This window comes from Monodelphis domestica, chromosome 1, assembly GCF_027887165.1.
Source record: "Monodelphis domestica isolate mMonDom1 chromosome 1, mMonDom1.pri, whole genome shotgun sequence".
Taxonomy (NCBI): Eukaryota; Metazoa; Chordata; class Mammalia; order Didelphimorphia; family Didelphidae; genus Monodelphis; species Monodelphis domestica.
In genome coordinates, this window is record NC_077227.1 from 666,180,351 (window position 1) to 666,206,478 (window position 26,128).

General features: G+C 40.5%; 2 protein-coding genes across 4 annotated transcripts in view; one reads left to right on the forward strand and one right to left on the reverse strand.

Moving 5' to 3' along the window:
- Positions 1-495: 495 nt before the first annotated feature.
- MTA3 (metastasis associated 1 family member 3) overlaps positions 496-26,128 on the reverse strand; it is a 219,487-nt gene continuing 193,854 nt past the window's right edge. The window contains exons 15-17 of one of the 3 annotated variants that reach the window (XM_056823423.1): positions 25,141-25,227; positions 22,567-22,713; positions 496-8,787 (exon numbers count right to left, since the gene is read on the reverse strand). In XM_056823423.1, coding sequence (XP_056679401.1) covers positions 8,762-8,787; positions 22,567-22,713; positions 25,141-25,227 — 260 coding nt within the window. In that variant the 3' untranslated portion in view covers positions 496-8,761. Of the gene's footprint in view, positions 8,788-12,377; positions 15,723-22,566; positions 22,714-25,140; positions 25,228-26,128 lie in introns of those variants that run through there. The other 2 variants (XM_056823468.1, XM_056823507.1) reach the window with 2 other exon arrangements.
- OXER1 (oxoeicosanoid receptor 1) lies at positions 1,839-2,807 on the forward strand. Its single transcript, XM_007476891.3, has one exon. The coding sequence runs from the start codon at positions 1,839-1,841 to the stop codon at positions 2,805-2,807; it is 969 nt and encodes a 322-aa protein (XP_007476953.1).

Sequence of the window (26,128 nt, forward strand, 5' to 3'; positions counted from 1 at the left end):
GCCAATCTACAGTATTGATTCTAAAGTGGAAGGTAAGGGTTAAAAAAATCATTATAGTAGCTAATAACTATATATGTATGTTTGTATTATATATGTATATGCATATTATATATACATGCACATATACACACACACATATATATAATATACATATATCATTCCTATGCTTGGATTTCCTTATATTCCCTTTGCAAGCAAAATATTCTCATCTGTGGCTGCCAATTCCAGATTGCAGTAAATGTGGTTGGAGAGGCCATCTTGACAGAAGTGAAAGAGGAAGGGCTATTCTTCATAGGGCCATGGTTTTTGGAGGAGAAATCCCTGGTCTCTCAGAAGATGACAGAAAACGACCCCATCCTAGATGGGGACTCAGTTGAAGAGACTTCTAGCTCAGGTGCTGCAGGCACTAAAAACACAAATTTGAGGAGCCAGGAGAGAACCACCCCACGTCAATGTGATGGTCCTGTGTGAACTTGAGTCAATTCAACAATTCAATTCATTTTAACCAACATTTATTAAGTGCATTTATTAAGTATCAGGCACTCTACTCTGCACCGGAGTTTCCCAGAAGTCACTGAGTCGGTCAAGAGCCTTGAGAAAGGCAAACTGACTAACCTCCTCAGTACACATCTGGTCTATTTCCTGCCCTGCGTCTATTTACTTCTCCATGATTTCCAGGAACTAGAAAGATGCACTGGAGATGGGCAGGTAATTGGGTGGGAAAGTCCAAGGACATTACATTAGGGGAGTGCCATGTCAGGCTGAATAAGCAGAGAAGCAGCCAGGCAGGGCAGCAGGTGGGTCCTGGCAGCCAAACTGAGCTGGGCATTGGGGTAGCCTGATGGCAGCCAGCAGGGAGGGGGTCACAGGGAAAGGAATCCAGTTCCTGGGGACTAGAAGGGATTAGGCACCAAAGCAGTGACTTCAGGCTCACAAACAAGACAAGAACACAGTTAACAAGGCGGAGCGGCTTAATTACAATGAACAATGTAAGAGTCCAGTTACTAGAACTGTATGTTGTACAAGTTCAGCAAACAGTAGATCTGATTTGAATTGATGCAAAGCCCTCATCTCTGAATCAATTCAATTCCACAAATATTTACTAAATATTGACCATGAACTGTACTAAGTGCTGGGCATACGAAGACGAAATGACAGTTTCTGTCCTCAGAATTTACAATCTGAGAGGAATGATAACACATGTTCACAAATAAATAAGATACTGAAAGAAAGTGTTTAAACGAAGCAAATTTCTGGTGAAAATGATCATTTTTCAGCTGGGAAATCAGACCTCTGAGCTGGGCCAGGAAAGATCTTTCTCTAGCCCAGAGGCTGGACCAATCCCACAGTATCCAAACATGATGTCAGACCCCTTATCCCAGAGCCCAGGATAGACAGGGGAATAAATTACTTTAGCCACAGGGTCAGAGAGGCAAGTCATCCCTCCCTCCGCCGGGCAGAGTTTTCTTGTGAAGGCAGCTCTGTCATTTTCCAAGTAGATGTAACCCCAGTCCTAGTTTTGGGGTCCCTTCGGGAGGTCAAACAAAGCACAGCGGTAGTGGGAATGAAAGTAGTTCTTCTATGCTTCTGATCTTGATCAGCCGTGAGAACGTCAGATGAAAACCCACGGACGTTACACAATTGACTATTGCTGCCTTATTTCCTGTGGTTGGCTATTAGACCTCTAGTTAGCTTTATTCTTTGTTTTAGTAGTCTAGTCCTGCGCTCATCACTGAAGGTAGCCTGATGGACAACACGAGTCTGAAGTGATCCTGAGGGGGTCCCAGCCATCGTCTTCCTGCTCTTCAAGATTTTGAAGTACAAAGCAAGGAGGGAAAATGTCCACTTGCAAACTGAAAGCGACCCCTGCCTTGTCAGCCTTCTTGGCGCCAGTGCTGACCTTGGAGTGTATTGTGGGGCTAGTGGGGAATGGCTTTGCATTCTTCATCTTCTGCGTCCATATCCGACCTTGGAAATCTAATACCATTTTTCTCCTGTGCCTAGTCATTGCTGATTTCCTCCTGATCATCAACTTACCCTTTCGGATCGATTATTATGTCAATGGCCAGAAGTGGAATTTTGGACCTGGTGCCTGCAAAGCTAACCTCTTCATGATGTCCACTAACCGTACAGCCAGCATTATCTTCCTCACTGCTGTCGCATTGAATCGCTATCTGAAGGTTGTATGGCCCCACCACACACTGAGCCGGGCATCTGCAAGATCCGCAGCCCAGGTTTCCGTGGGGCTGTGGGTGCTCATCCTGCTCATGAATATGCCCCTACTCCTGCAGGATCATCAGCCTGTTTACTCCAATTTCTCTTGCCTCAGCTTTACAATAAACAGTACAGGCTCTATTCCCCAGCGCTGGCACCACATACTCTATGTGCTAGAATTCTTTCTGCCACTGGGAATTATCCTCTTCTCCATCTTCAGCATCATCATCACTATCAGACGACGGAAACTGGACAAGCAAGCAGGAACACGACGGGCAGTGCTTGTACTGGGAGTAATTGTCACCGTGTACATTTCCTGCTTCTTGCCTAGCATTGTCTTCGCTATAGCCTCCATCCTAGCTCAGCGAGTCAGTAATTGCCAAACCCTCAACCTCTGCACAGAGCTGTTCCATGGAGCACTGGCCTTCACCTACCTCAACAGCACCCTTGATCCTATGCTCTACCTTTTCTCTAGCCCCAGCTTTCTCCACCAGAGCAAGGTGCTGCTCTGTAGGGCAGAGCAGTCAGCTCAAACGTGTGATGAACAAGAGGGTGATGAAGGCAGCTCTTTCTACCAAACCAGATTCAAGTAGGTAGACAGATTCAAGGAGGAATACAGGAACTTTGCAGGATTAGGTCCAGATATTGGTCTCTACGTAGGAAACCAAGCAACCCTTTGCCCTACTGGCCCCAGTCTTATCTATCATTAGGAAAATATCTGAGAAACTTGGACAAAGGGATGTGATTACTCTGGTCATGAGGCGCCATCATACAAATTTTGGTTGATGGGAACAGAACTTTTGTAGTGAACTTCCCCTTTCCCAGTCAGCCCTCGGACTTTAAGAAATTCAAAAGAAGAGAGCTGGACAGATACAGCTGCAGACAGATGGGTTTCTCAGATATGAAACACTTCTCCAGGTCCCAGTCTCAAACCAGTGGTGAGACAGGACTTGGAAGATGAAGTAGGTCCTAGAACTCGGAAGGGGCTTGGAAATGGATCATGCTTGGTTTCTTCAAAGCTAAGTTCAGCCACCTGTCATGAATTACCCTGTTCTACCTTAATAAAGCAAACTTACAGAAGGAACATCTGGTCTTGTGTCTGGTGTTTGTTCCTGTGATCTTGGCCACAGCACTAAATCACCGAAGTTCAGGAAAAAATATGCGGGAAGCACTCAGGGAGCAAACGTGTGTTTGTGTGTGGCATTTGATGGTGCAAAGGGATGTGTACCTGGTGTTGAGTGGGATATCCACATGTAGGTGAGAACTCCCAGTGGAGTCCTACCATGTATTCCTTTAAGACTGACCCTTCCTCTACCCCCACAAAGGGACTACATGGAACTGGCTTGTAGATCACTCCTTTCTCTTTCCACCTATATCCACCCCCAAAGAAAATGGCATCTTATCTTTAGTACAGGGATGCTTCAAATGGCAGCCACTACCAAATTCCAGAGATTCTAATCTAGAATCTTATCTCCAGTAGGGTCCCAAGAAGAAGTTGGCAGAGCTGAGATGGCCTCCTGGAGAGCATCTTGAGGGATCAAGGAAGTCTCCAACTCTCTCTCCCCTCAATAACTCGTTAGGGTGCCATTCTCTATGAATTTATCTGAATCTTTCAGGAACCTAGGTACGTATGAAGGCTGAGTTCACCTTTGGAGAAATAAATCTGCTCAAAGTCATTGCCCATCCCTGGATGAGGCAGGCTGACTTAAGGTGACCTTCATCCAACCCCTAGGGACTTGGGTTGGTCAGGACAGGTCAGGACAGAAGACACACTTCTGGAGTATAGTTGAGGAAAGGCTGTTCTGTCTCCTTTGTGGTTTTATCCACAGTACTAGTGACTAATCACTCCAGATTCTATTCATTCTAGAGCAGGTACTCTTTATCTGCTTTTGTGTTTCATGGACCCCTTTGGCAATCTGGCAAAGTTTATGAATTCCTTCTCAGAATAATGCTTTTAAATATATATTTTAATAATTCATGGATCCCAGATTAAGAATATCTTTGCTAGAGAAATGAAGCCACCATCTGTTTATTGCCTTCACTTATGTAGTCCCTTTTGAAATTAATTTTAAGAGCTAGAAGGACCTTTTCAAATCAGAGTCCAAAAGTTTTACAAATAAAAATGTAAATGCCCTCGGAGCTTTGTCTCTGGGATATCCCCACCACCCTCACCTTCATTTTCTGGAAACTCTCACACACTAGACAACAGGAGAAATCCACAGGTCTCCTCTAAAATAGAGAATGGTTCAGGTTTCAGTATGCCTCTTTTCTACCCCCAGCCTTCTTCCCTATTTCTCTCTTCCTAGAGGTTCCAATCTTCATTGGGGAGGAGAGATTAGAGGGTTATTACTCATTTCCCTTAAATGTTTTCCTTTCTCCACTCCCTAACCTTGATTAAAAAGTTAAAAAAAAAAAGCTGGGGAAAGTCTTAAGTCCAAACCAGTTCTAAGCTTAGCTTCAAATTTCCAAATAAGAAATCTCACGGAAAGCATTATCTGGATGGGTACAAACACTGGACTTGTTTCTTCCCATGTCAGAGCAGCTTCTCCTGGGAGTGACTTGGGGCCAAACGATCTAGACTCTAAAGAGGTTCTCCCTAGTTGCAGCTTGGGGATTCTGGGGCCTGGGGAATAATGAGGAACGCTACTCATTCAGACATAATCCGCTGTCATCATTAAAGGAAATTTTCAGAGCTGGTGAAACACTAAATCTGGTCAGGTTATCGACCCTGACGGTGGTTTCCATTTATTTGTCTGAAGTAAATGTGCAGCGTGACTCCTGAGGCTAATAAACTGGTAGAAAGCAGGGCTTTTCTCTTTTTTTTCCTCAGGGGTGTTCCCAAAATTAACTAGAGGTAGCCATGGCACTATCGTATAAAGAGCCAGAAGACCTCAGATAGAATCCAGCTCTGCCATCAACTGGCAGTGAGACTCTGGCCTCTCTGTGTCTGGTTCCTTTTCTATTTTTATTTTTATTTCTATTTCTATTTCTATTTCTAAAGTAGCCTGGTTTGGGCTGGTAATTCATGGCCACACCACAAGCATCGGGGACAGCGAGGGAGGGAGTTAGGGTCCAAGATACAAGCAAGGACAAAGCTACTGGGTTGTGGGAGTACCTGGGAGGAAGCATAGTGGAGTTGGGGAAAGAGCCCCTTTGAACCAAATGAAGCAATCAACGGATCTTCTGGTTGCATCAGATCCTCAATGTGTGATATTTAAACACAAAGTGGGGTGACTCCTCCCGACCTCAAATATCTCTAGTCCTAACAGAAGCGAGGACTCTTGGATCACAAAAAGAATACTTTTTAGACTCAGAGAATCTAAGAGTTGGAGGGGACTTTATGGGCCCTTTAAATCCAAACCGCCATCCAGGTCCTGAATCCTTTAATTTATTTAATTTATTTTATTTTTTTGCATCTCCCAGCAGCTTATCCCCCAGCCTTTACTCGAACTTAGTATAACTGGGCGTATCACTACCTTACTGGGAAGAAAGCATGTCTAATCTCATCAGGGTAGCCAGAAGAACTAACACATGGCTTAAATCTTAAAATGGACCAAGGCTGGGGCAGCTGGGTGGCTCAGTGGATTGAGTCGGGCCTAGAGATGGGCGGTCCTGGGTTCAAATCTGGTCTCAGACACTTCCTAGCTGGGTGACCCCCATTGCCTTTACTGCTTTTTTTTTTAAGACCCCTTACTGCTCTTACTAATAACTAATACACAGTATTGGTTCTAAGATCAAAGGTCAGGGTTTTAATTTTTTTTTAATGGACCAACGCTAATGGAAATTGGGCTCTGAGATAGTTTGAATTTTAACAAAAATGTTGAAAACCTGACCAATAGCTTATTTCAGTTTTCTTCCAACTACTCATGCCCTAGGGAAGAAGTGGAGCCAGAGAGGGAGTGATGCCAGCATCAATGAAAAGGGTCGGCCTTAATTGACTTGTCATAAGAACATTTACTTTGCTGTGTGTGTGGGTGGGTGGGTGGGTTTAAAACTCCCCAGGACATATGATCAGACTGCAGGGAAACTGGCCATGCTACGGGGGTTTTATAGTCACACAATGGGAGAGTCTGCGGAACCTTCAGGAGTAGCAAGGAGTCCGATAGTCAGATAAAGCTGGATCAGAAGGCTGAGTGGTAGTTCTTAAAACTCTCCCCTTCCATCCCCCACCAGCATTCACATTCCAGTCTGCTTCTAGGCAGCTCAGGGAGCTGCTGGCCAGAGAACCTTCAAATGGAGAAAGGTTCCCTTTCGAATGAAGTGCCCAGGGAGCCAGCATCCTTCCAAAGGGGAATGTCCAAAGTCGCCTGCATCCAGGGCGAGGGGACTATTCCCCTTTAGAACCTGGCCCTGTAGAGACAACTCCCTGAACCTGGGGAAGGGTCCATCTTGTAACATCCTCAGAGGATGGAGTTATCAATGGCCAGATTAAAATCAGAAGGCTACATTTATTAAGGGGCTTCAAGGGGGACAGGAGAGGACGAGGGGGTCATTTAGTCTCTTAGCAAAAAGAAAAACATTCTTAAAACAGGAACAGATTAGAAGTCTCTATCACGTAGCCCATGCAAGCAGGCAGACAAAATTTGATTACTTTTTCCCCTTCGCCCCAAGGATCACCCTCAAAGGAATCTTTTTGGACTTTCTAAGCCCCTGATCTCCTTTTCTCATCCTGGTCTCCATTTATCTGGCTCCTTTTCTGGTACTCAGTCATTAACCTCTATTACTCTAGAGAACAGATCTGGAAATATTCCTGGGTTGCCCTCATTAAAAAAAAAAAAGGAAGCAATTAATGCTTATGGAAGTCAAGTTAAATTGTTGAAACGTTGACCCAGAGTATCATCCCATTGTGCATCTCTTATGTTCACTCAGATCCATCTCTTAAGGATCCAGGTGCCCAGAGAAACAGGAACCCGAGGGCTCATTCAATTCAATGTTGTCTCACAACTCCTGGAGGTTTAAATAGCATAGGGACAAATGACTGAAAACAATGTGGCTTGTGCCTATAGCTCCCACGGATTCCCCTCCTATTTCTAGAAATGGGACTTAAAAAGTTACGTACACGAAAAGTCAGATTCGGGGATGTCATCTACATGCTGCCTACTGACGTTGGGAAAAGAAGGCCACATTCACCTTTCAAAGGAGAATTATTTCCTCTCTTTTTTTTCCAATTCAGCCTCAGCTGATAATTAGTTGTAAAGACACAAAGGACTGGTGCTGAGGATGGGCGTTCAAGCCAAAAGACGAAGAGAAGCAATCCTGTGCTCAAGCAGATTCCCCGGGACCTCCAAGGTCTGTCTGTATCTCCCTCCCTCTCTCTCTTCTTTCCTTCCCCCTCCCTCCCTCCCTCTTTCTCTCTCTCTTCTTTCCTTCCCCTTCCCTCTCTCCCTCTCTCTCTCTTCTTTCCTTCCCCCTCCCTCTCTCCCACTCTCTCTCTCTCTGCCTCTCCCCTTCCATCTTCCTAAAGGGCAAACCTGTCCTTTAGTGGGCAGATGTCAGTCTCAGCTTGTCTCAGCCATCTGAGGGCAGATGCAGCCCAGTTTATCCTCTGCTGGCCTGTCCTGTACATGAACTGCGGGGATCACTTGGTAAAGAGGAGCTCAGAACACCTGGATCATCACCAGGGAGAAGAATGTCCCCTTAGAAAGGGAAGAAAATAACTTGTGTCCTATCACTGGTGACAAATTTGAGGCAAAGTCGAAGCACTGGAAGGAGGGAGGGGAGTGAAGGCTTCTAAGAGCTACATGTGAACATTAAGGCCTCAGGCTATATCCGACAATACAAAGACAGGCGACGAGGATAGAGGCTTCACGGAATCACAGAAGGCCATTTCTGCTTCTTGAGACAGATCATTCTGGAGATCTTGCTGCCTGGGGGACAGACAGTTTCCCGTAAAAAAAGCAACCAACCAACCAACCAAACAAACAAAATCCCAAACCACACAACTAAGAGGTTGGCATCAAAGAGGAAGTTATGGAAGGTGGTTATGTGATGCCTGGAAAAGGAGAAAAGATGCCACAGCAGGCTGTATATATAGGAGCGCATTGCGTACGAAGCCTTTCAGAAACCCCCTCTTAGACACAATTACAGATCCTCACAAACCAGTCGGGCTGATCCGTGAAACGTGACGGTCTCTCCAAGGCAGCAGGGCTCGGGTCTTGCTTCATTCTAGGAGATACAGCTGACCATTTATGTGCTCAAAAGGAGGGAGAGAAAAACGGTAAATGCTGTGATGCTAGAGGGCTGCAGATAAGACTAGGTTATGGTAAGATCAACGTTCGTCTCCTCCATTCCCAAATGGGTCCTGCTCTTGGGCAGCTTGTATCTTGAGAGGCTAAAGGAATTGCTATAGATTCACAAAATGGAGATGTAGCTTTGGGGACCTGAACTCAAGTTTCCCCACTGAGGGCCACCGATTCTGCGTGGGGTCAGATCATGGGGGTTTCAAGCTGGAGAGTGCCAGGAGCACAAGTGCCTCTTCCTAAGCCAAAGCTGTGAACATCAGTGGGACAGTGAAGAGTCTTGGTTTGGAGGGTGGGATGAGGGCCCCTCAGTCTGAAACACAGCATGTGAGTTCTAGAAAAGAGAGAGAAAAAGAGAGAGAGAGAATTGGGGTCAGCAGGCGAACAGTCAATGCAGAGTGTGCAGAGTTAACGGTCAGGAAGGGAGCTCTTGCTCCACTTAGAACCTAATCTAATCTTAAACTGATGAGGAAATGTTCATAGAGGCATGCTTAGATTACTGCTGACACCTCTTCTGTGAACACCTTGGGAAATATAATTGAGACAGAGGGAATGTGAAGATACACATGACTAAAGGTATTTTTACTTTTTAAATATGTGAATAAATCAATCATGATTTCTTTTTTTTTTTATCCTTTACCTTCCATCCTAGAATCAATACTGTATATTGGTTTCAAGGAAGAAGAGCAGTAAAGGCGAGGCAAAAGGGGTTAAGTGACTTTTGCACAGGGTCACCCAGCTAGGAAGTGTCACCCACATTTGAATTCAGGAAGATGAGTCTTCCTGATTCCAGGTCCAGAACTTTATCTACTGTGCTGTGGGAGTCACCAAGAGGTCAGCATAGAGAATCTAGTCCTTAACAAAGTGAGTTCTCCTAATGGGATGTGAATATTTTTCACCAAAGGTGAGGGGCTCACCTATCTAGTCCCAATTCAAATACTGAAATAATCAAATTGCCCCCCAATTGCAATGAAAGCCCCAAGGGGAACGGTGAGCTTTCATCTCCCTTTGCAATGCTTGAAGACATCTAGGGAATCTTGTTAGAAATGAGTAAATGAAAAACAGAAGTTGTCTGCAGACTATATCAATACCATCTTGTGTTACTCATGAGATTTCAAAACAGAGTTTTGAGGGAGGTGGTTTGGCAGACTACCAAAGAGATTTGAGGTGGCCCAAGATTAATGTATTTCCACTGGAATGCTAGTTGGCTAAGAGTGGGCAGATCTATCCGGATGCTCTTCAACTCTCCACTAGTTTTCCTTCTTACCTGGATCACTTTAGCAACACAGTGCACCAGTCCCAGGGAGAGATGTCCATGTTTAAGTGAGGATTCAAAAAGTTCCTTTTTCAAGGGTCTAAGCTGATGCAGAATCACAAAATCTCATGTTCAGAAGAGACCAAGGAGGCTCTTCTGGTCTAGTACCTGAATAGGAATGCTTCTAGGACATGAAGGCATCATGTAGCCTTTGCTGAAAGCCTTCTAGGGAGAGGGAATCCAGTTCCTTCCACGGGAGCCCATTCCACCTTTGGAAAGCACTAAATCGTTACATTTTCCCTTAAACTTCTCTTGTAGCAACGTCCAACAATTCCTAGTTCTGCCCTCTGAGGTCATGCAGAACAAAGCCAATTTCTTTTCTAGAGGTCTGCTCCTCAAATACTTGAAAGAAGCTATCATGCCCCATTAAGTCTTCTTTTCTCCAGATAAAATATTCCCAGTTCCTTCAACTAATTAGTATATAGCCTGATCATGGCACTTTTGACCATTCTTCGGATGTTCTTCAGTTTATCTCTCCCAGAAATGAATACAAAACTTCAGTCATGGTTTGACCTAAGTGGAGTATAATGAGACTATCACCAACTTAAGTCCTGGATAGTAAGCCTCTTTTTAAGTAGCTGAAGGCAGCCATAGCACAGCTGACCTAAAAGTACACTAAACCTACAAATCTCTTTTCATTTGAATTTCTGTTCATGTATACATACTTATTGCATTTAAAAAAAAATTTTTTTTTTGCATTAGACTGTGAACTCCTAGAGAGTAGACTGATTTTGCCTTTCTTTGAATCCTAACGGTTAGCATCTTAATAAGTGCTTTTTAACTTGGCATGACCTTTTTCCATCTCATATTATGAAGCTGACTTAAGTATAGTGGCTCAGTAGATAGCGTGCCAGGCCTGGAGATGGAAATGTCTGGGTTCAAATTTGGTCTCAGACATTTCCTAACCATGGGCTAGGACTCAATTCCATTTGCCTAGCCTTACCACTCTTCTGCTTTAGAAGTGATACTTGTATCAATTCTAAGACTGAAGGTAAGGTTTGTTAAAAAAATCTAAGACTTCAGATTTAACCTTATTAAATTAATTTCACCCAATGACAAGGTCATTTTGGAATCAGATTCACATCCCACTATCCTATCCAGCTATGCCATCTGCAATTTTGATAAGGATCACTTCTAGTCTGTCCAAATCACTGATAAGGAGCATAGATTTCTGAGCAACTCCACTAAAAATCTCCTTGCAAGTGGATATTAAACTCTGTATTACCATTTTGGATCCAGCTGCTAGACCAGTTCTGTATCTACCTCATGTATTAATAGTGGAACTTGCCATATTTTCCCCATGAATAGCTTGGGAGACTTGATCAAAGACTTTACTGAAATCTTCTTAATTGGACTTGTGATCTTATCAGTTTGGATGTTCTCTTCAACACTTGCCAACCATAAACTATCCAGACCCAGCCAGCTGGTGAAACTCTTGTTCCTTTTCTTCACAGAAGTTCACCAATGGAGTCACTCATCATATACTAGAGATCTTCCTCTCTTTCTCTTGATATTCTGAAGATACCAGGGGAGCAATAAACTTGTCCCTCACTCTAGTCAAATGGCCAGTCTATTTTCTTTAAATCATAAATTTCCTTGATGAAATATTTCCTTGTTTTTCAAAGTTTCTTGATTTTTAAATTTTGCAACCTACTCATATTGATTCATGTGCATCTCTACTGACTTTTAGATTATATTTATTTTTAATTCACTGGAGACTTATGTTTCACAAATTGCAAAAACACACTATTGGAACAACATTGGTGTTAGTTAACAAGACAGATTTTTGCTTCCAAGAGAAATTTAGGATCATTAAAAGAACTCTGCAATTTTCTGAAGACAATCTAACCCATGCTTTTCTTCATGTTTGATTCTAGACCCAATTTATGTGTCACACATGCTCACCCTCCCTCCTTTTCTGCCTCCCTCTCTCCCTCTCTCTCACACACACACACACAATTTGTAGGCTGTCCATCCAAGTACCAGTCATCATATTATCAATAAGCATTTTTATCCACTTAAGTTTTCCCTGTGAGAATAGTTAAGTACAATTTTTAAGGGGAGTTGAGGCATTTTTCAGTCACATCTGATGTTTTGTGACTCCATTTGGGGTTTTTCTTGGCAAAGATACTGGAGTGGTTTGCCATTTCCTTCTCTAGCACAGAAACTGCCCCAACCTTTAAAAACATTACATACTTTTTAGGTGGTTCTCCAATATTCCTAGGCTTACTTTACAATGACATCCAGAAATAGGAGCATCCGAAAAGTATCACCCATAATGCATCCCTCTTCAACTAAGACTGTGCTGGATTCTCATCATTGGCATCTTTGGGGAGCACACATTTTCCTCTTTTCTATCTGGCTTGATATTTATAATCAGAGGATTGTCAAATGAGGTTCTCACACTATTGCTAAGTATTTTAAGAAATCGTAATTAATTTTGATGTCTATATGGGAGATACCTTGTTGAAGGAGACCTTTAAAGGCAGTCTTTTGCCCTACACAGACGCCTCATATGTATCCATCTATGATTAATACTTTGTTTGAGGAAATCAATAGGTGCTGCACATGGTGAGTGTGTAATTAAGAGAAACAAAAGAAAAAAGGAATTTATTATATTTTAATAAGAAATGATTTATTATTGATGAGGAGTCAGTCCTGAATAAAATATCTGTACAGTCAGACCACTGAGTGATTCCAGAATGAAATCTCCCCTTGCTCTTTTTCACTCTTTGAAGGATGAAATTTTGAAAACTTTTATAAACTAATAAAGAATGAAATTAGCAGAATCAAGAGAACAATTTATCTATCAAAACACTGTAAAGACAAACAACTTTGAAAGCTCTAAAAATTATGATCACTGCAATACTTTCTATCATTCTGGAGAATGATGATGACATACTATGCATCTCTTAACAAGAGAATGACAGATTTACAGTGTCAAATCAAACATACACATTTTTGTGTACAGGTAATGAGTGACTCTTTTTTGCTTGACAATGCATATTTGTTACAAGAGTTTTCTCTTTTTTTCAGTGGAATGAGAGTAGGAGGGAGAGAAATTAAATTTGTTCATTTTAAAAAACACTTTTAAAAAAGAAATTCTTGATCCAATGATACTACTAGTCGGTCTATATACCCAAGGAGATGAAAGAAAAAAGAAAAAGCCCCATATGAAGAAAAATACGTAGAGCAGGTCTTCTTGTGGTGGCAAAGAATTGAAAACTGAAGGGATGCTCACCAATTGGGGAATGGCTGAACAAATTATTACATATGAATGTGAAAGGATATTATTTTGCTTATAGATAATGAAAGAAAATTGGCTATGAAAGAATTATTAATTCTGATCAATAAAATGATCTAATACAGTTTGAAAAGACTCATGATATAAATGCTATCAACTGCCAGTTAGAAAACTGATGGACTTAGAATGCAGATGGAAATATATTTTCCTTTCTTTTGTTTTTCTTGTCTACTTTTTCAGAATCTGACTACCATGGAAATACATTTTGCGTGGCTACATATGCATAATGGGTATTGTATATTTTGCTTTATCAATGGAGAGATGCTAGATGGAGGGAGAAATGGAATGTGAAACTAAAAATTTTTTAAGTTATTAAAATAATAGTTTTGAGAGTTCTATTGATGTGGAATGTTGCATATACTTTCAGATGAAGTCAATGAATTATTAGTTTTGCCTTATTTTCCCTTTGTTACATTATACCTCTCAGAGTGGGGGAAATCTGAAAATATTTTTAATATCAAAATCAAACATATAAATACAACTTCTTCTATTAGTGTAAAGAATAAACAAAAAGGGATGAAATGATCATTAAGTCAAGTTAAGAAATTATTAGCTACTTTATTTTGGAGGAAGATAGTGTAGGCTCTAACAGAAGCTGAAATAACTGAAGTCCCCCAACACTAATATACCATGTTTTGTGCCAGGTTTGTGATGTTTCCTGAACTCCCTATCTCTGCCCTCTTTTTTGTCCAGATAGTACACTCTAATGACAATATCAATTCTATTTCTGTCTCTCTTGTAGCTTTAATAAAAGATTATCCTCAAGTCATAAGTACCTCTGGGAGGAACATATACCTTAACAGAAACTAGTAAGAAAAAGAGCCATTAAAATTCTAGATAGAGCTATGCCTTTGGAAACCCACACATTAAATGGGTAAGACCTAGGGTTCTTCCCAGTATTCTACTGAAAAAGGCAGGTTCAGGGGACCTACTATGGATGAGCATAATTAAGCATAATAAAGATAAGCTTTAGTCCAGTTTCCTTTAGAAGCCATTCATGGCCATTTCACTTAGAAACCTGTCAAACACTTTAAAAATCCATTTATATTTCCTACCAATACACCTCTTAGAAAAATGAGTGTCCATTTATTACCTATTATATGAAATATTACTTCTTTTAGTTTATCCAAAAAGATTCCCTCATTCTAGTATTTCAGGATTTGGTAAATAATTCTGTTTTCACCTAAGCATTCGTGAAATGATAGGTTTTGATGGCATTCTTTTCTTACATTTTTAGATTTTCAGGCTAAAGAGTCCTGTTCTTAATTATTTTCTACATTGGCAGCTTCACTTCATGCTACCCCCCACAAATACACTGGATCATATCCCAACATAATGTAAGCCCTTTAAGTGTAAGGATTCTTTCTCTTTTTCTAGTAAATATTCTAAATGCTTAATAAATACTCGTTGAATTGGAAATCCTTCTTTGAGCTGTCTTTGGTTCCATTATAGCTATCTTAAGGTTAAACAACCAGAACTGTACACTATAGTCACAGTAAATATTCATTACAGCTTTATACAAGGATAGAATGATGTTTATTATATTTAAAATACTGTTCTCCATGGTATGTAATGTTTAGTTTTTCATGCTATAATGGCATATTGGATTTATGTCTAGAGCATAATCTGGGATGACTCTACTTTCCTTTCATGCCTTGAACTCAGAGCCCTTCATTATACATGTAGTTTGAAAGGTGTACCCCAAAAGGTGCTATGCTTACATTGGCCCACAATAAAACTCTTCTGCTCATTTATACAGACATGTAAAATCATCCTATAGTTTATTTCAATCAGCTTTTCTACCCAAAATTTAGTTCCTTCTGCAAATCTAGAGACTGTACTGCCAATACGAGAGTATAGGCACTCTAAATTTAGAGTGAAGCAAACTTCTGAAAGAGCTTTTCAGAACATATTATACAATTCAGATGTTTTATGAGTGTTCAGTCATGCAGAAGTGGAAACTAGACAATTATACAGAATAAGAGAATCTTACAAAGCCTCAGGGTCTTAAAATGAGTCAGAAAGTTTCCATACCAAATTCATTTCTCCCTACTTTGACAAATCTTTACATCACCATTACCCTACGGGTCCATACTTGGGAGGCATCAGCTCACTCATTTGGATGTTGGCTCAGCCAGAACACTAAATCATTGGATTTCTGGAGTTGGCATTTTATTTTCCTGGGAATGATCAAATACTCATGTCTTCTTTTGCGTGTGTGTGTGTGTGCGCGCGCGTGCGTGTGCATGTGCGTGTGCATGTGTGTGTGTGCGTGTGCGCGTGCACCCATACACACTGGGCAAGGGATTATTACCTATTTATTATTGTTGTTAATAAGGTAGACATCGGGTTATCTAGACAGAAACCAAACCAATGTTGAAGATCTACAATGACGAGGGAGCAGTAGCTGGGGAGGGGTTGGCTCCCCACAGAATGGGTAGCAGTGCCACTAAAATCTCCTTTAGGGAGGATTGAGATGCCTCTTGCAGTAACCCAGGTCTGTTCTTCTGAAGGATAGATCAAAGCTCCTACAGCTGAAGGTTGCTCCTTTAAGAACAAAAGCTTTCTCTCCTCTCCTTCTGATTCTGTCTTCTGCTTTGGAGTTCCCAAGAATCACCTCCTTGCACCACGGTTCTTTCACAGTGCTATTCTGAGAGATACAAAATGTTTAAGGATGAGGCAAAAAGCTTCTCTAGATGCTACACATTCCCTGTGACATACTGTACTAACTAATGCCCACTACATCTAGGCATTCAGGGACAAAGGCATGGTGGATGTTCAGATACAGATGCTCATATACCTGCTGTGGGCTTCTTGCAGAGTATCCAAATAAGTGAATTTTTTAAATGGTCGCATACTTAACAGAAAAGAAGTTGTTCACTCGGGGTACAGGGCAGAGGCACCTCCAAATGGGGCCAAATGATGCTGGCTCTGGGTTGGGCTCTTCATGAGAAGCCCAGTGCTGTATTCCTGGATGGCCAATCCGACATTACCCCAGAGCACTCCAGGAAAGTATAGTTGATTACCTAATACATCTTCCTTCCATCCCCCATTTCCATTCAGACTTCAACAGCTTTAGAGCACATAAAGACAATCTAAACACACTCTCTGCTCTGATACATGGCTTCACATTCAATAAGCCCTGAAAATATAATGGCCCATTTTCAAATAATCAAAAACACTGAGATGCTCTAGTTGATTTAACCAGATTATAATAGTATGCCTCAATAAACGGTTGCCAGAGGCAAGTTCAGAGCCACTTTTTTTTGCTCATTTGAATAAAGTTTGCTAGTTTTCTATAAACAGCATTTGAGATTTGAAAGTCAGGAAATCCTTTGTGTCTGTTGAAATGGCATATAAACTGTGACAGAAGGCAGCCCAGGCCTGTAGAGAAAGAACAGTGCCATCAGCTGTTCCTACTGATCTATTCCTGCTGGGATTCTCAGGGACAGCATATGTATCCCCAGAGTTTGCTCACTGGCACAGCATCACTTACTGCCACCAGTTTCCTGGAGCATGGATGCCAGAAGTTAGAGATGTTGAATAACTGATTTCAGAAATAAGGCACATGCATGATCCTGCAGATACCCTGGATGACAATATTGTATCTACAGAGACTTGATTCAAATGTGATGCACTCTTCACAGGAGTGTTGATAGTTATAATATATCTTGCTGCACAAAAGGAAGGAACAGGGGCTCGAATACCTGATATCTCAAGTAGGAAAAACTGGAAAACCATACTAATCCCAAAGGATGATATTTCCTTTATATGAAAAATCAAATATACTACAAAAACTAAGTGAGAAATCAATAAATATTGGTTGAAAAAATCCAGTTTCCTGAAAAATTTTCCATCTTATCATCAACAGTTTCAAATGATAAGAAACAGTTGAAATTCCAAACTTTTAATCCCTTTAAGGTTTCCCTCTTTTCTGGATGCCATCACTTCTACCTTGACCTTAATTAATAGGTGATTGATTTCCCCTTAGGTGTCCAAAAAATACTACTTCCTTGAATATGGCCCAAGAAATAACTAAGATAAAAAGTCTTACTTGGAAATTTTTTAAAAAGTAAAAGGTACAAAAGTATATAAATGTTAAGAGCATGACCTTTCTAGATATAGTCCAATACCATCCCTTCCTCACTTGAATTTCTTCCCAATTTTCCCTTCTCTCTAATAATGAATTTGGTAGAAAAAAAAAAAAACAGTAGAATGAGGAGGGTCCTAAGAGTAGGTAACAATCTATAATTAAATAGACCATCTTGGTTTCTCAGTTCTTCATTTTTTGGAGTAAGGAACAGAGGAAAAAAAGATAATGAAATTCAAGAAAAAAGTAATTTCCTCACATTTCATCAAAGGCAATTTTCTTTAATGGACATTACCTTTGCCTTTCCTATTAACGGTGAGAATGTACAAACACATATATCCAGAGACAGCAAGACTCTGCTACAATCTTCTTGATAGTTATATTGTGATGTAAGAAGCACAGAGTTAGGCAGGCAGCACAAGTATGGTCGAGAGCCAACATAAAAAATATGAGAAAGGTAAGAAGTGGGTGGAGAGAGGATAGGACTGAGCTAAATATATCTTAGACGGACTATAAATGGCCTGGATGTCAAAAGACGTAATAAAGACATTAGGAGCCTGGTACGTGGACTTACTACATTTGATCACACATATCAAAAGATGCACGAATTTCCTCCATACACAGTCCAAATATACACACATGTACATTCATATGTAAATACCTCATAGAGGCATGCATCTTTAAACCAGATATACATTCTCTATATTGCAACTTAAATGAACCCATCATCTCACTAATGTGGGTACTCTCTCCATGGGTGCAGATTACCCTGTATGATTTTTGTTTATATCTTTTTCACGAAAGATAGCCCCAGGAAGCCTTCCTTAATGGCTATTCATATATTATCCTACAGTCTTTTCCCCCCCTTACCCTTACTTTCTGTCTTAGTATCAATTCTAAGACAGAAGAGCAGTAAGGGCTAAGCAACTGGGATGAAGGGACTTGCCCCGGGTTACAAAGTAGGAAGTGTCTGAGATCAGATTTGAAGCCAAGTCTTCCCAATTCCAGCCCTGATGCTCAATCCGCTGTGCTACATAGCAGCCCCTATCCTATATTCTTGATGAGTCACTGACCCATCACCTTCTATTCAATATAGATTCTTATCATTCAATTTCTGAATTTCCATTGTCTCTTCCTTAATTCCTTATTCCCTCTTTCTCACAAGAAAAAAAAATCAGAGTGTAATACTAACTTTCCAATTAATAATATACATGTACACCTCTCTGTACACCTGTCCTGTATCTTTCTATTGCCCTTTAGATTATTGGCAATTTATTATTGTTCCCTTATTTTCAGAGAAGCAACGTGACATAATGAGTTAAGAGTCAGGTTTAGGGCTACCTTTGGAGTCAGAAAGACCACAGTTTAAGGGGCAGCTGGGTAGCTCAGTGGATTGAGAGTCAGGCCTAGAGATGGGAGGTCCTAGGTTCAAATCTGGCATCAGACACTTACCAGCTGTGTGACCCTGGGCAAGTCACTTGACCCCCATTGCCTAGCCCTTACCAATCTTCTGCCTTGGAGCCAATACTCAGTATTGACTCCAAGACGGAAGGTAAGGGTTTAAAACAAAAATTTAAAAAAAAAAAAGAAAGACCATAGTTTAAACTTGACAGACGCTAGCTATGTGGCCTTGGTCAAATTACTAAGTGTTACCTTTTCCATATTACTGCACAGAAGAAAACTCCATATAAGTTCAAGTATAAAACTATACTCTTAAAAAAAATACAGTGTAGTAAAAAGAGCGCGATTTCTAGAATTAGAATCCTGGTTTCAAAAATTGCCTCTGACAATACCTTTGTAATCCTGAATAAGTCACAAATTCCCTTGAGCTTGGTTTCCTCAACTGCAAATTAGGGGAAAAGACTTAGGTCCCTTTCAATTCTACATTTATGTTTTTAAAAAAATAACTTCTTTTCCTTTCCCAAAGGAATATGGTTTCTTCTATTCTCTGACTAGTTCCAAGTTCCAAGAGAGTCACTATATATGTTATTCCATCAAGGGAAAATGAACTGGATATAGAGACAGGTGGCCTGGGTCTTGAACCCTGAATTTTTCTATTTAATACCTTTTTGAACTTAGGTAAGTCAATTAAGCTCATTAATATTTGGTTTCCTCATCTACCATGAAGGAGGTAGGACTGTTTGATCTGAAAGGTCATTATAAATATAACTATGAGTAGCTTTTTATGTGCTTTTGGCAAAAATTGCTCTTCTTCCTATGGAAAGTGTAAGAAAGAGAAAATCAGATCCAGCAATACAAAGGAACAGCCCAAGAGATTCCAGAAAGGAACAGAGGAGCTAGAGGAAGTTGAAACTGCCAGATAACTTCTTGTGAACTCTCCTGGAGTGGATGGTCTGAGAAGACCTCTGAGACAAAGGATCCCTCTGAACATTGACTACCTTCTAGTGAACCCTTAAATCTTTCTGGTTCCAGCTGAAGAAAAAAAGTAGATTGGGAATTTATGGAAAGCTGTCTACTAAGATTTCTCTCCCAAAATTGTCCTGGACTTCAACTCTTAGCCAGATTAGCTTAGGAAGAAGAACAAACCCAATAACTGACCAAAAGGAGGGTCAGGGAGATAGCCTGAACCCCTCAGGATTTGGGGGGGAGGTCAGTTGTTAAGTCACAGGGATTCTTATCTCCCTCTCTCCTTACCCAACACCCCCATTCGCTCTGTCTTGTGAGTCCCCAAGAATAAAGTATCCCTTTAGATCAGATCTGCCTGCTTTCTAACATCAAGGAAGGTGACAAGATTTGGGGAGAATCATACCTTTCCCCCCCAAGGAAGAGAGCTAGCTCCAGACCAGGGTTGAGGGGTATTTCAGGTCTCAAAGGGGAAGGTGGCAATTGGGATATCGGGAGGATCCAAAGGCAGGAAGTTTGCCCTGTATCTCAGCAACAGTCAAGATCAAGAAGGGAGGCAGTGGGTTATTTTTCTAAGACCTTCTCCTCCAGTCATTAACCTCTACATACCAAACCTGATCCCTGAGGAGACACGTTCTGTCCCTCAGGAAGACAATTTGTGCTGTCTTCCCCAGGGGGAAGAGGAGGGAGGATCAATCTCTCCCCTCTCTCCATTTCTTTAGTTCTATCACACCCCTCTCTCTCTCATTCCCCAGCGTGAGTGTATATGACCTCCTTCTGGTTATATATTACAAAAGGAATGCCTATGCCATGGAGGAAAGGAATTGCAAAAATATTCCAGGCAAGGGAAAGCATGAATAAATGGGGATGGAGTGGGCAAGAAAAGTGGCAGGAGTTATGGAAATGAAATGGTACTGATTAGCTCACAGGCAGCCTTTCATAAAAACGGACAGTGGCTAGTTTGGTGTTACCCTGGATATAACCAGGAAACTTCTGTTTATGGAGAGCAAATTATTGTCAAGCAATGAAGTGTGATTCCCCCAAAGGAATGTTGGCAGATCCTCCATGTTCAGTCTTATCAGGACTTTCCTTATTGCCCCCTTGTGCGAGTACATGGGCTTTAGAAGAAGCCTGCCCATACAGGTCTAGGTCCAAGGAGTAGTGTGCTGATTATCTGTTCTTTGAGAATACACAAATTCTGTGTTACGACCCTGTTTTGTGTGCCTGTATCTCTTTGTAAGTAGAAAGAGAGGACCAGGGAGCTGGCTTTAATTATTCACATAAAGAGAGGAAATGGCTGCTGCTGAAAACTGATCCCAGGTTAGGCTGGTCTTTTCCAAGGAAGCAGCACCCCCAAGCACTATTTTATTAACATAGCATTCAGGAAATATGTACTCTCCCTTAGGGAAAAGGACAGAGAAAGTATTAAGAGTCAGTAAGACTGGATGACTATAATACCTAAGAGATAGGTGGAGATGGCAGGAATGGAACTAATAAAATATTCCTGCCATGTCTAAAGAAGGTTTCTTTACTGTCCAAGCTAAAGGACACTGTTCTACTCATCAGCTTCTGTACCTTTTATAGCAAAGATAAAATGTAAATATTCTAGTACTGTGGTAAAAAAACCACCTTTGTGGCTAGGATCACATTCCTCAAAGACAAAGAAAGATGTGATTTCCTATAGCAAACACCACAAAATCTATCTACTTCTAATTGTCTACTGAAAGATGGGCACAAAGGACTATGGAATTAAACAAAAGGCTGGAGACAAGAAAAAAATCAAATAAAAATTAAATATACCAAGTCTCTTCCTTAAGACTTCAGTTGTACCAACTATAGGCACGTTATAGCTGGGATCTTGATTAGTGTGCGAAAATTTAGCTGATGTTTTTGTGAGCAGGTAAATATTTCTGCAAAGGTTCGAAGAATGCATCTCCAAGAGCTGAAGGATGGTCTGCATTCTCCAAAAACATTTATATAACAGCACTGGTGGCCAAAGATTTGTAAGCAGTTTTCCTACCCACCTCTTCCAAAGTTTCACTGCTAGTCATTACTACAACCATCAAAACTTTGCAGACAGGTAGAAGAAAAGCATTTCCAAGGAAATCTTCATCCTATGGGACTTCCAGTGTACCCTACCATCACAGAGAGAATTTAGAGCTCAACAAGGCATGAAAAATCTAGGAAACAATTTTGTCCAAAGAAACATGGGAAAATTTAAAATAACCATGATAGTTGTATATTCAAAAAGTTCTGAAATGTATAATGCATTTTCTGGTAGGTTTATTACAGATATGTTTGCAATTCAGGCAAAAATTATAATTCCGTTCCAACTGAAGTTATTATAGCATAGACAAATCCAACATAGTTACTATGATGCTAAAAAGTTGATATACTATGATCCTGACTTTCCATTTTTCACTAGCTTGGTCTTTCATTTATTCAGTGTGATTTTATTAAGTGTTTATTACAAGCAAAGTACGGCATTTGACTCCAGGTATTTCCAGCTAGCTACCTTAGTGACCTACAGCCCAGCCAAGTACTAAAAAAGCAGAGATTATAAGTGGAAGGGGCAAGCACTAACCACAAAGTGAGCACTATACTGTAGAAGGGCCCCTCTGAGACCATTTGATGACTCACATGCAAGGCAAAATCATCATATTTGTTCAAGGAAATTGATTTGGGAGGTAAACCTTTTCTTTGGTTTTAAGAGCGAAGAAAAAGACATTCTCGGGCAGGAAAGGCAGCCTCCTAATATCTGAATTTCAGATCACTCTTATTAGTTACCCATATTGGGGCACTGATGAAAAAATGTCAAAGCTTTGTAGTAAACTGGAGAGATGTCCAGTGGACTAAATTCAATATAATATGGCAAAGGCAAATTCTCCATCTCATTGCAAGTATGGATGCTTGGCTAGAGTAGCAGGGGGATGCCTGTTGGGAGCATATTTATGATTCATTTCTCAAGATGGTGACCCCAGCAAGGGAGAAAAAGCCTCAGCCTATTATAATGTCTCCCTGTGGTGCTAGGCGTACATACCATCCAGGCCATTGTGATGGCTGTAGTTTCTCTTTCCCAGGATGCTCAGAGATGCATGGTTTGGGGTGGCAAGCATCCGTTTAGTGGATGGGCTTTGCAGGCTTGGCGTAGATCTTAGTACATTTGGTTTCTTTGCAGGATGGATTTCTGTTGACAAGAAATAAGGTTTTTCTCAACAAGGAACAAGTTATTAAAATACTTCCATGCATTCTAGATGCTGACTAGGTACATGTCTCATTTTCTAATGATCTAAAAATCATTTCCTTATGAACCAGTGTATTTTTCAAGGCAGCACATAATGAATCAGCCTCAAGTGCTGGTTACCATGGTTCTACTTATCTAAAAAAGAGTTTGCTCTCCTCCTGAGCTCTAGATCTGAGCCTGGGTGGAGACTATATGCAAAAGCAGTCACTTGAGGTCTCTCAGAATATATTATCTTACTAAAGAAACATGGCATCTGACTCTTCACTGGAAGCCCAGCAAGGATGTTGCATTAGAAATCAGCAGACTCCTAGGAGACAGATAACTCCTTGAAAGGTCTGACTAACACTATTTACTTTGCATGCTTAAAATGAAACCCAGAACTATTTCCCCAGGTATTCTCGTCACCATTTCACATCTCCATTTGTAATTAGATTAAAACTAGGCAGACCAGAGGATCTGAAATGAGCACAGGGAAAGAGTAGGAGGGTCGGATCCAGCATAAATTGCTCCATATGAACTCTTACTCACAGGACTTAGTGCTAGAAGGAACTTGATAGTGAGAGTAAGTGGTTCGCCTAAGGTCAAATGCCTAAGAATTAGTTGGCATAGCTAGATTTTCTGACTTCAGATCCAGTGCTCTTTCATTACACCACCCTGACTCTGGAATAATAGTCAATAGCTATAAACATTTCAGAGAAAAAAAGAGGAGACCAAAGAAAAGATGTCACAAAGCGGAAACAAAAGCCTATATAGTAGCTAGTATTTTGGACTTGAAGTCAGAAAGACCCGAGTTTGAATCTTACCTCAGATAGTTAATAGCTATGAGACCATAGGCAAGTTAATTAACCTCTTGGCCTCTTGGTTTCCTCATTGATGATACGGCGACTATAACAACTACCTCACAGCATTGTGAGAATCAAATGAGAAAATACATGTTGAATGTTGCAAACCGTAAATTATTAAAATTACTGATATTAATAAAAAATAAATATTTAAGGAGGAATAGGCATATTCCTGCCAATCAGGCATCTACAGTCCCTTTCTCTTGAAGACAAAGGATGAAGAATTTAGGGTATGAGCACCACAGCCTTCTTTTTGAACCAACCAAATGGTCCCCCTTCTCTTTCCATGTGTGGTCAAGTCACAACCCATCCTCAGCAATCAGGTAACCCCTAAAAATGGAGGGCTTGAGATAATCCCTTTGATTTGCTGTACACCTTGACATGGTTCTTCTGGGCCAACTACCTCTTAGCTACCTAGTCCATGGAAAAACTTGGCCCATGTCAGTACAGTTACTTGGCCTAAAGGAGTCCACAATTATACACAGTGCAATGGAATATTCTGTTTCTTCAAAAATTCATAAAAGATGAAGGTAGGAACTCCTGAAGGAAAATAATGCAATCAAATCCTATAGTAGAGTATAATAGAAGCTCAGATTTAGATGCCCCATTTAAGTGTGCCTTGCTTGCAATAAGCATACAAGGTAGCAACGCAAATTTCACCCCCATTTTACAAATGAAGAACCCGAGTCTCTAGAGGTTATGATTTGCCCATGGTCCTAGAGTGTCAAGAACTAGGACTCTAACTCTGGTCTTTTGAATTCCAAATCCACACTGAAATCGGAAAGCATTTTGTAACTACTAACTAATCCAATACCATGATGTCCACATATCAATGGAAAGAGAACATCACAAGAGCTCTATTTTTCCCTGGCAAGACATCAAATATAAAGTGAGCTGTTTTGAGCTGTGGAACTGTAGTTTGCTCTGATGATAACATTTAAAACAAAAGTGTTCATCTGGATTTTGAGAAAGCTTGGATGTCCTAAAAAGCACAGAGTATGATTACTATAAATCTATTTTTTTTTTTCTGAGAGAAGATTGAATGTTAACGTAGGTATGTGTTTCATTTTTATGAGAAAATGAAAAGCTAACAAACAATTCAAGCGTGCATATAATCTCATTTTTGCATTGAAGTATATTAATAACCATCATTATATAAATTATTCATCCAGAATTTTGCAAAGAAATCATGAGGTTACTGCCTAACAATCTTTTTTATGGCAATACCACTCTTAATTATGAAAGCATTAAAGTTTCTACATGCAAAAGGAACAAAGAGTTCTAATGACCCTTACGCTTGAGAGTTTTCAGAGTAAAAGCAAGAGAAAAAAAACAATGTAAAGTATTGCTTTTTAAAGTGTAATCTCTAGCTGGAATTTCATAACTAAATGAAGGTCTGAATGGATCTAATTTAAGTCATTTGGAAGGTATGTATGAGCTCTGACGGGATTTTTGCACACAGAATTACTAAGTAGGCCTAACATGGAAAATAATGTTTCTATATTTTTTTCAAATATAACATACCCACCTAAATAACCAATGATACATGCCAAAGGTTTTCTAGTGCTTTTGTTTTTCAGGGGACTTCCAGATACCTCTGAATGTCTGTCTGCATCTGAGGAAAGAAATAAAACACAAACACACCAGTAAGCTTCCTATTTTTCTCCATCTACATACACAGACATTTTGGAAATTAAAATATTAAGCAGAATAAGGTGATGAAGTGTGTCTCCCACCCCACCCTTGTTGATGAAAAATGGAACACTTTCTAGTTTCTTTTTGACTCCTGAATTTGATATGTACTTCCCACCCAGAAGCCCCAGAAAAGAGATCCTTATAGATATGCCTTCACACATATGCCAGAATAACATGTCCATTTGAGAAAAAAAAATATTCCATTTCTGAAAGCCCTTCCTTTTAGTCCTCTGCATTACATATGAACAGGGACAACCTTTCTGTAGTCATTAGGAAGCTGAGATGAGTCACTGTGACTGAGAGAGATCTCTGAAAAGTAACATTGAGCCAATCTTACCGTGAGATGAATGTAGTGTTGCGTGGCAGATGAACAAGGCAATTGACAGGATTAAGACAAGAGAAAGGTCCCTTCCTGCTCCAGCCAGCTGCAGCAGGTTCAGTGAGAAAGTCTTAACCTATTTTGGCATATCTGAATTCAGGAGATGATGCCCTCACTGGGACATTTGGTTTCACGGCTCATTTTTTACCCTGCTGTAGAATCCTACAATGTCATTACTTCTGAGACTTGAGTGGGTAAGTGCCTGTTTGTAGACAGAGGGTTTCATCTATCAGATGTTAGAAAGATACTGTTGGTATGGATATTAGCTCATAAAAGTCCTCACAAGACTGCTTAAAACCCACTAGAAAATGTTTCAGGCAGGGAAAGACAAAGAACACAGCCCAAGCAAACACAGGTGCTTTAATTAGCTGTCACATGGATAGAAAATACTAGTAGCAGTGTACGGAAACCTTTCTTACCAGAAAAGTTACAGAGATGGAAT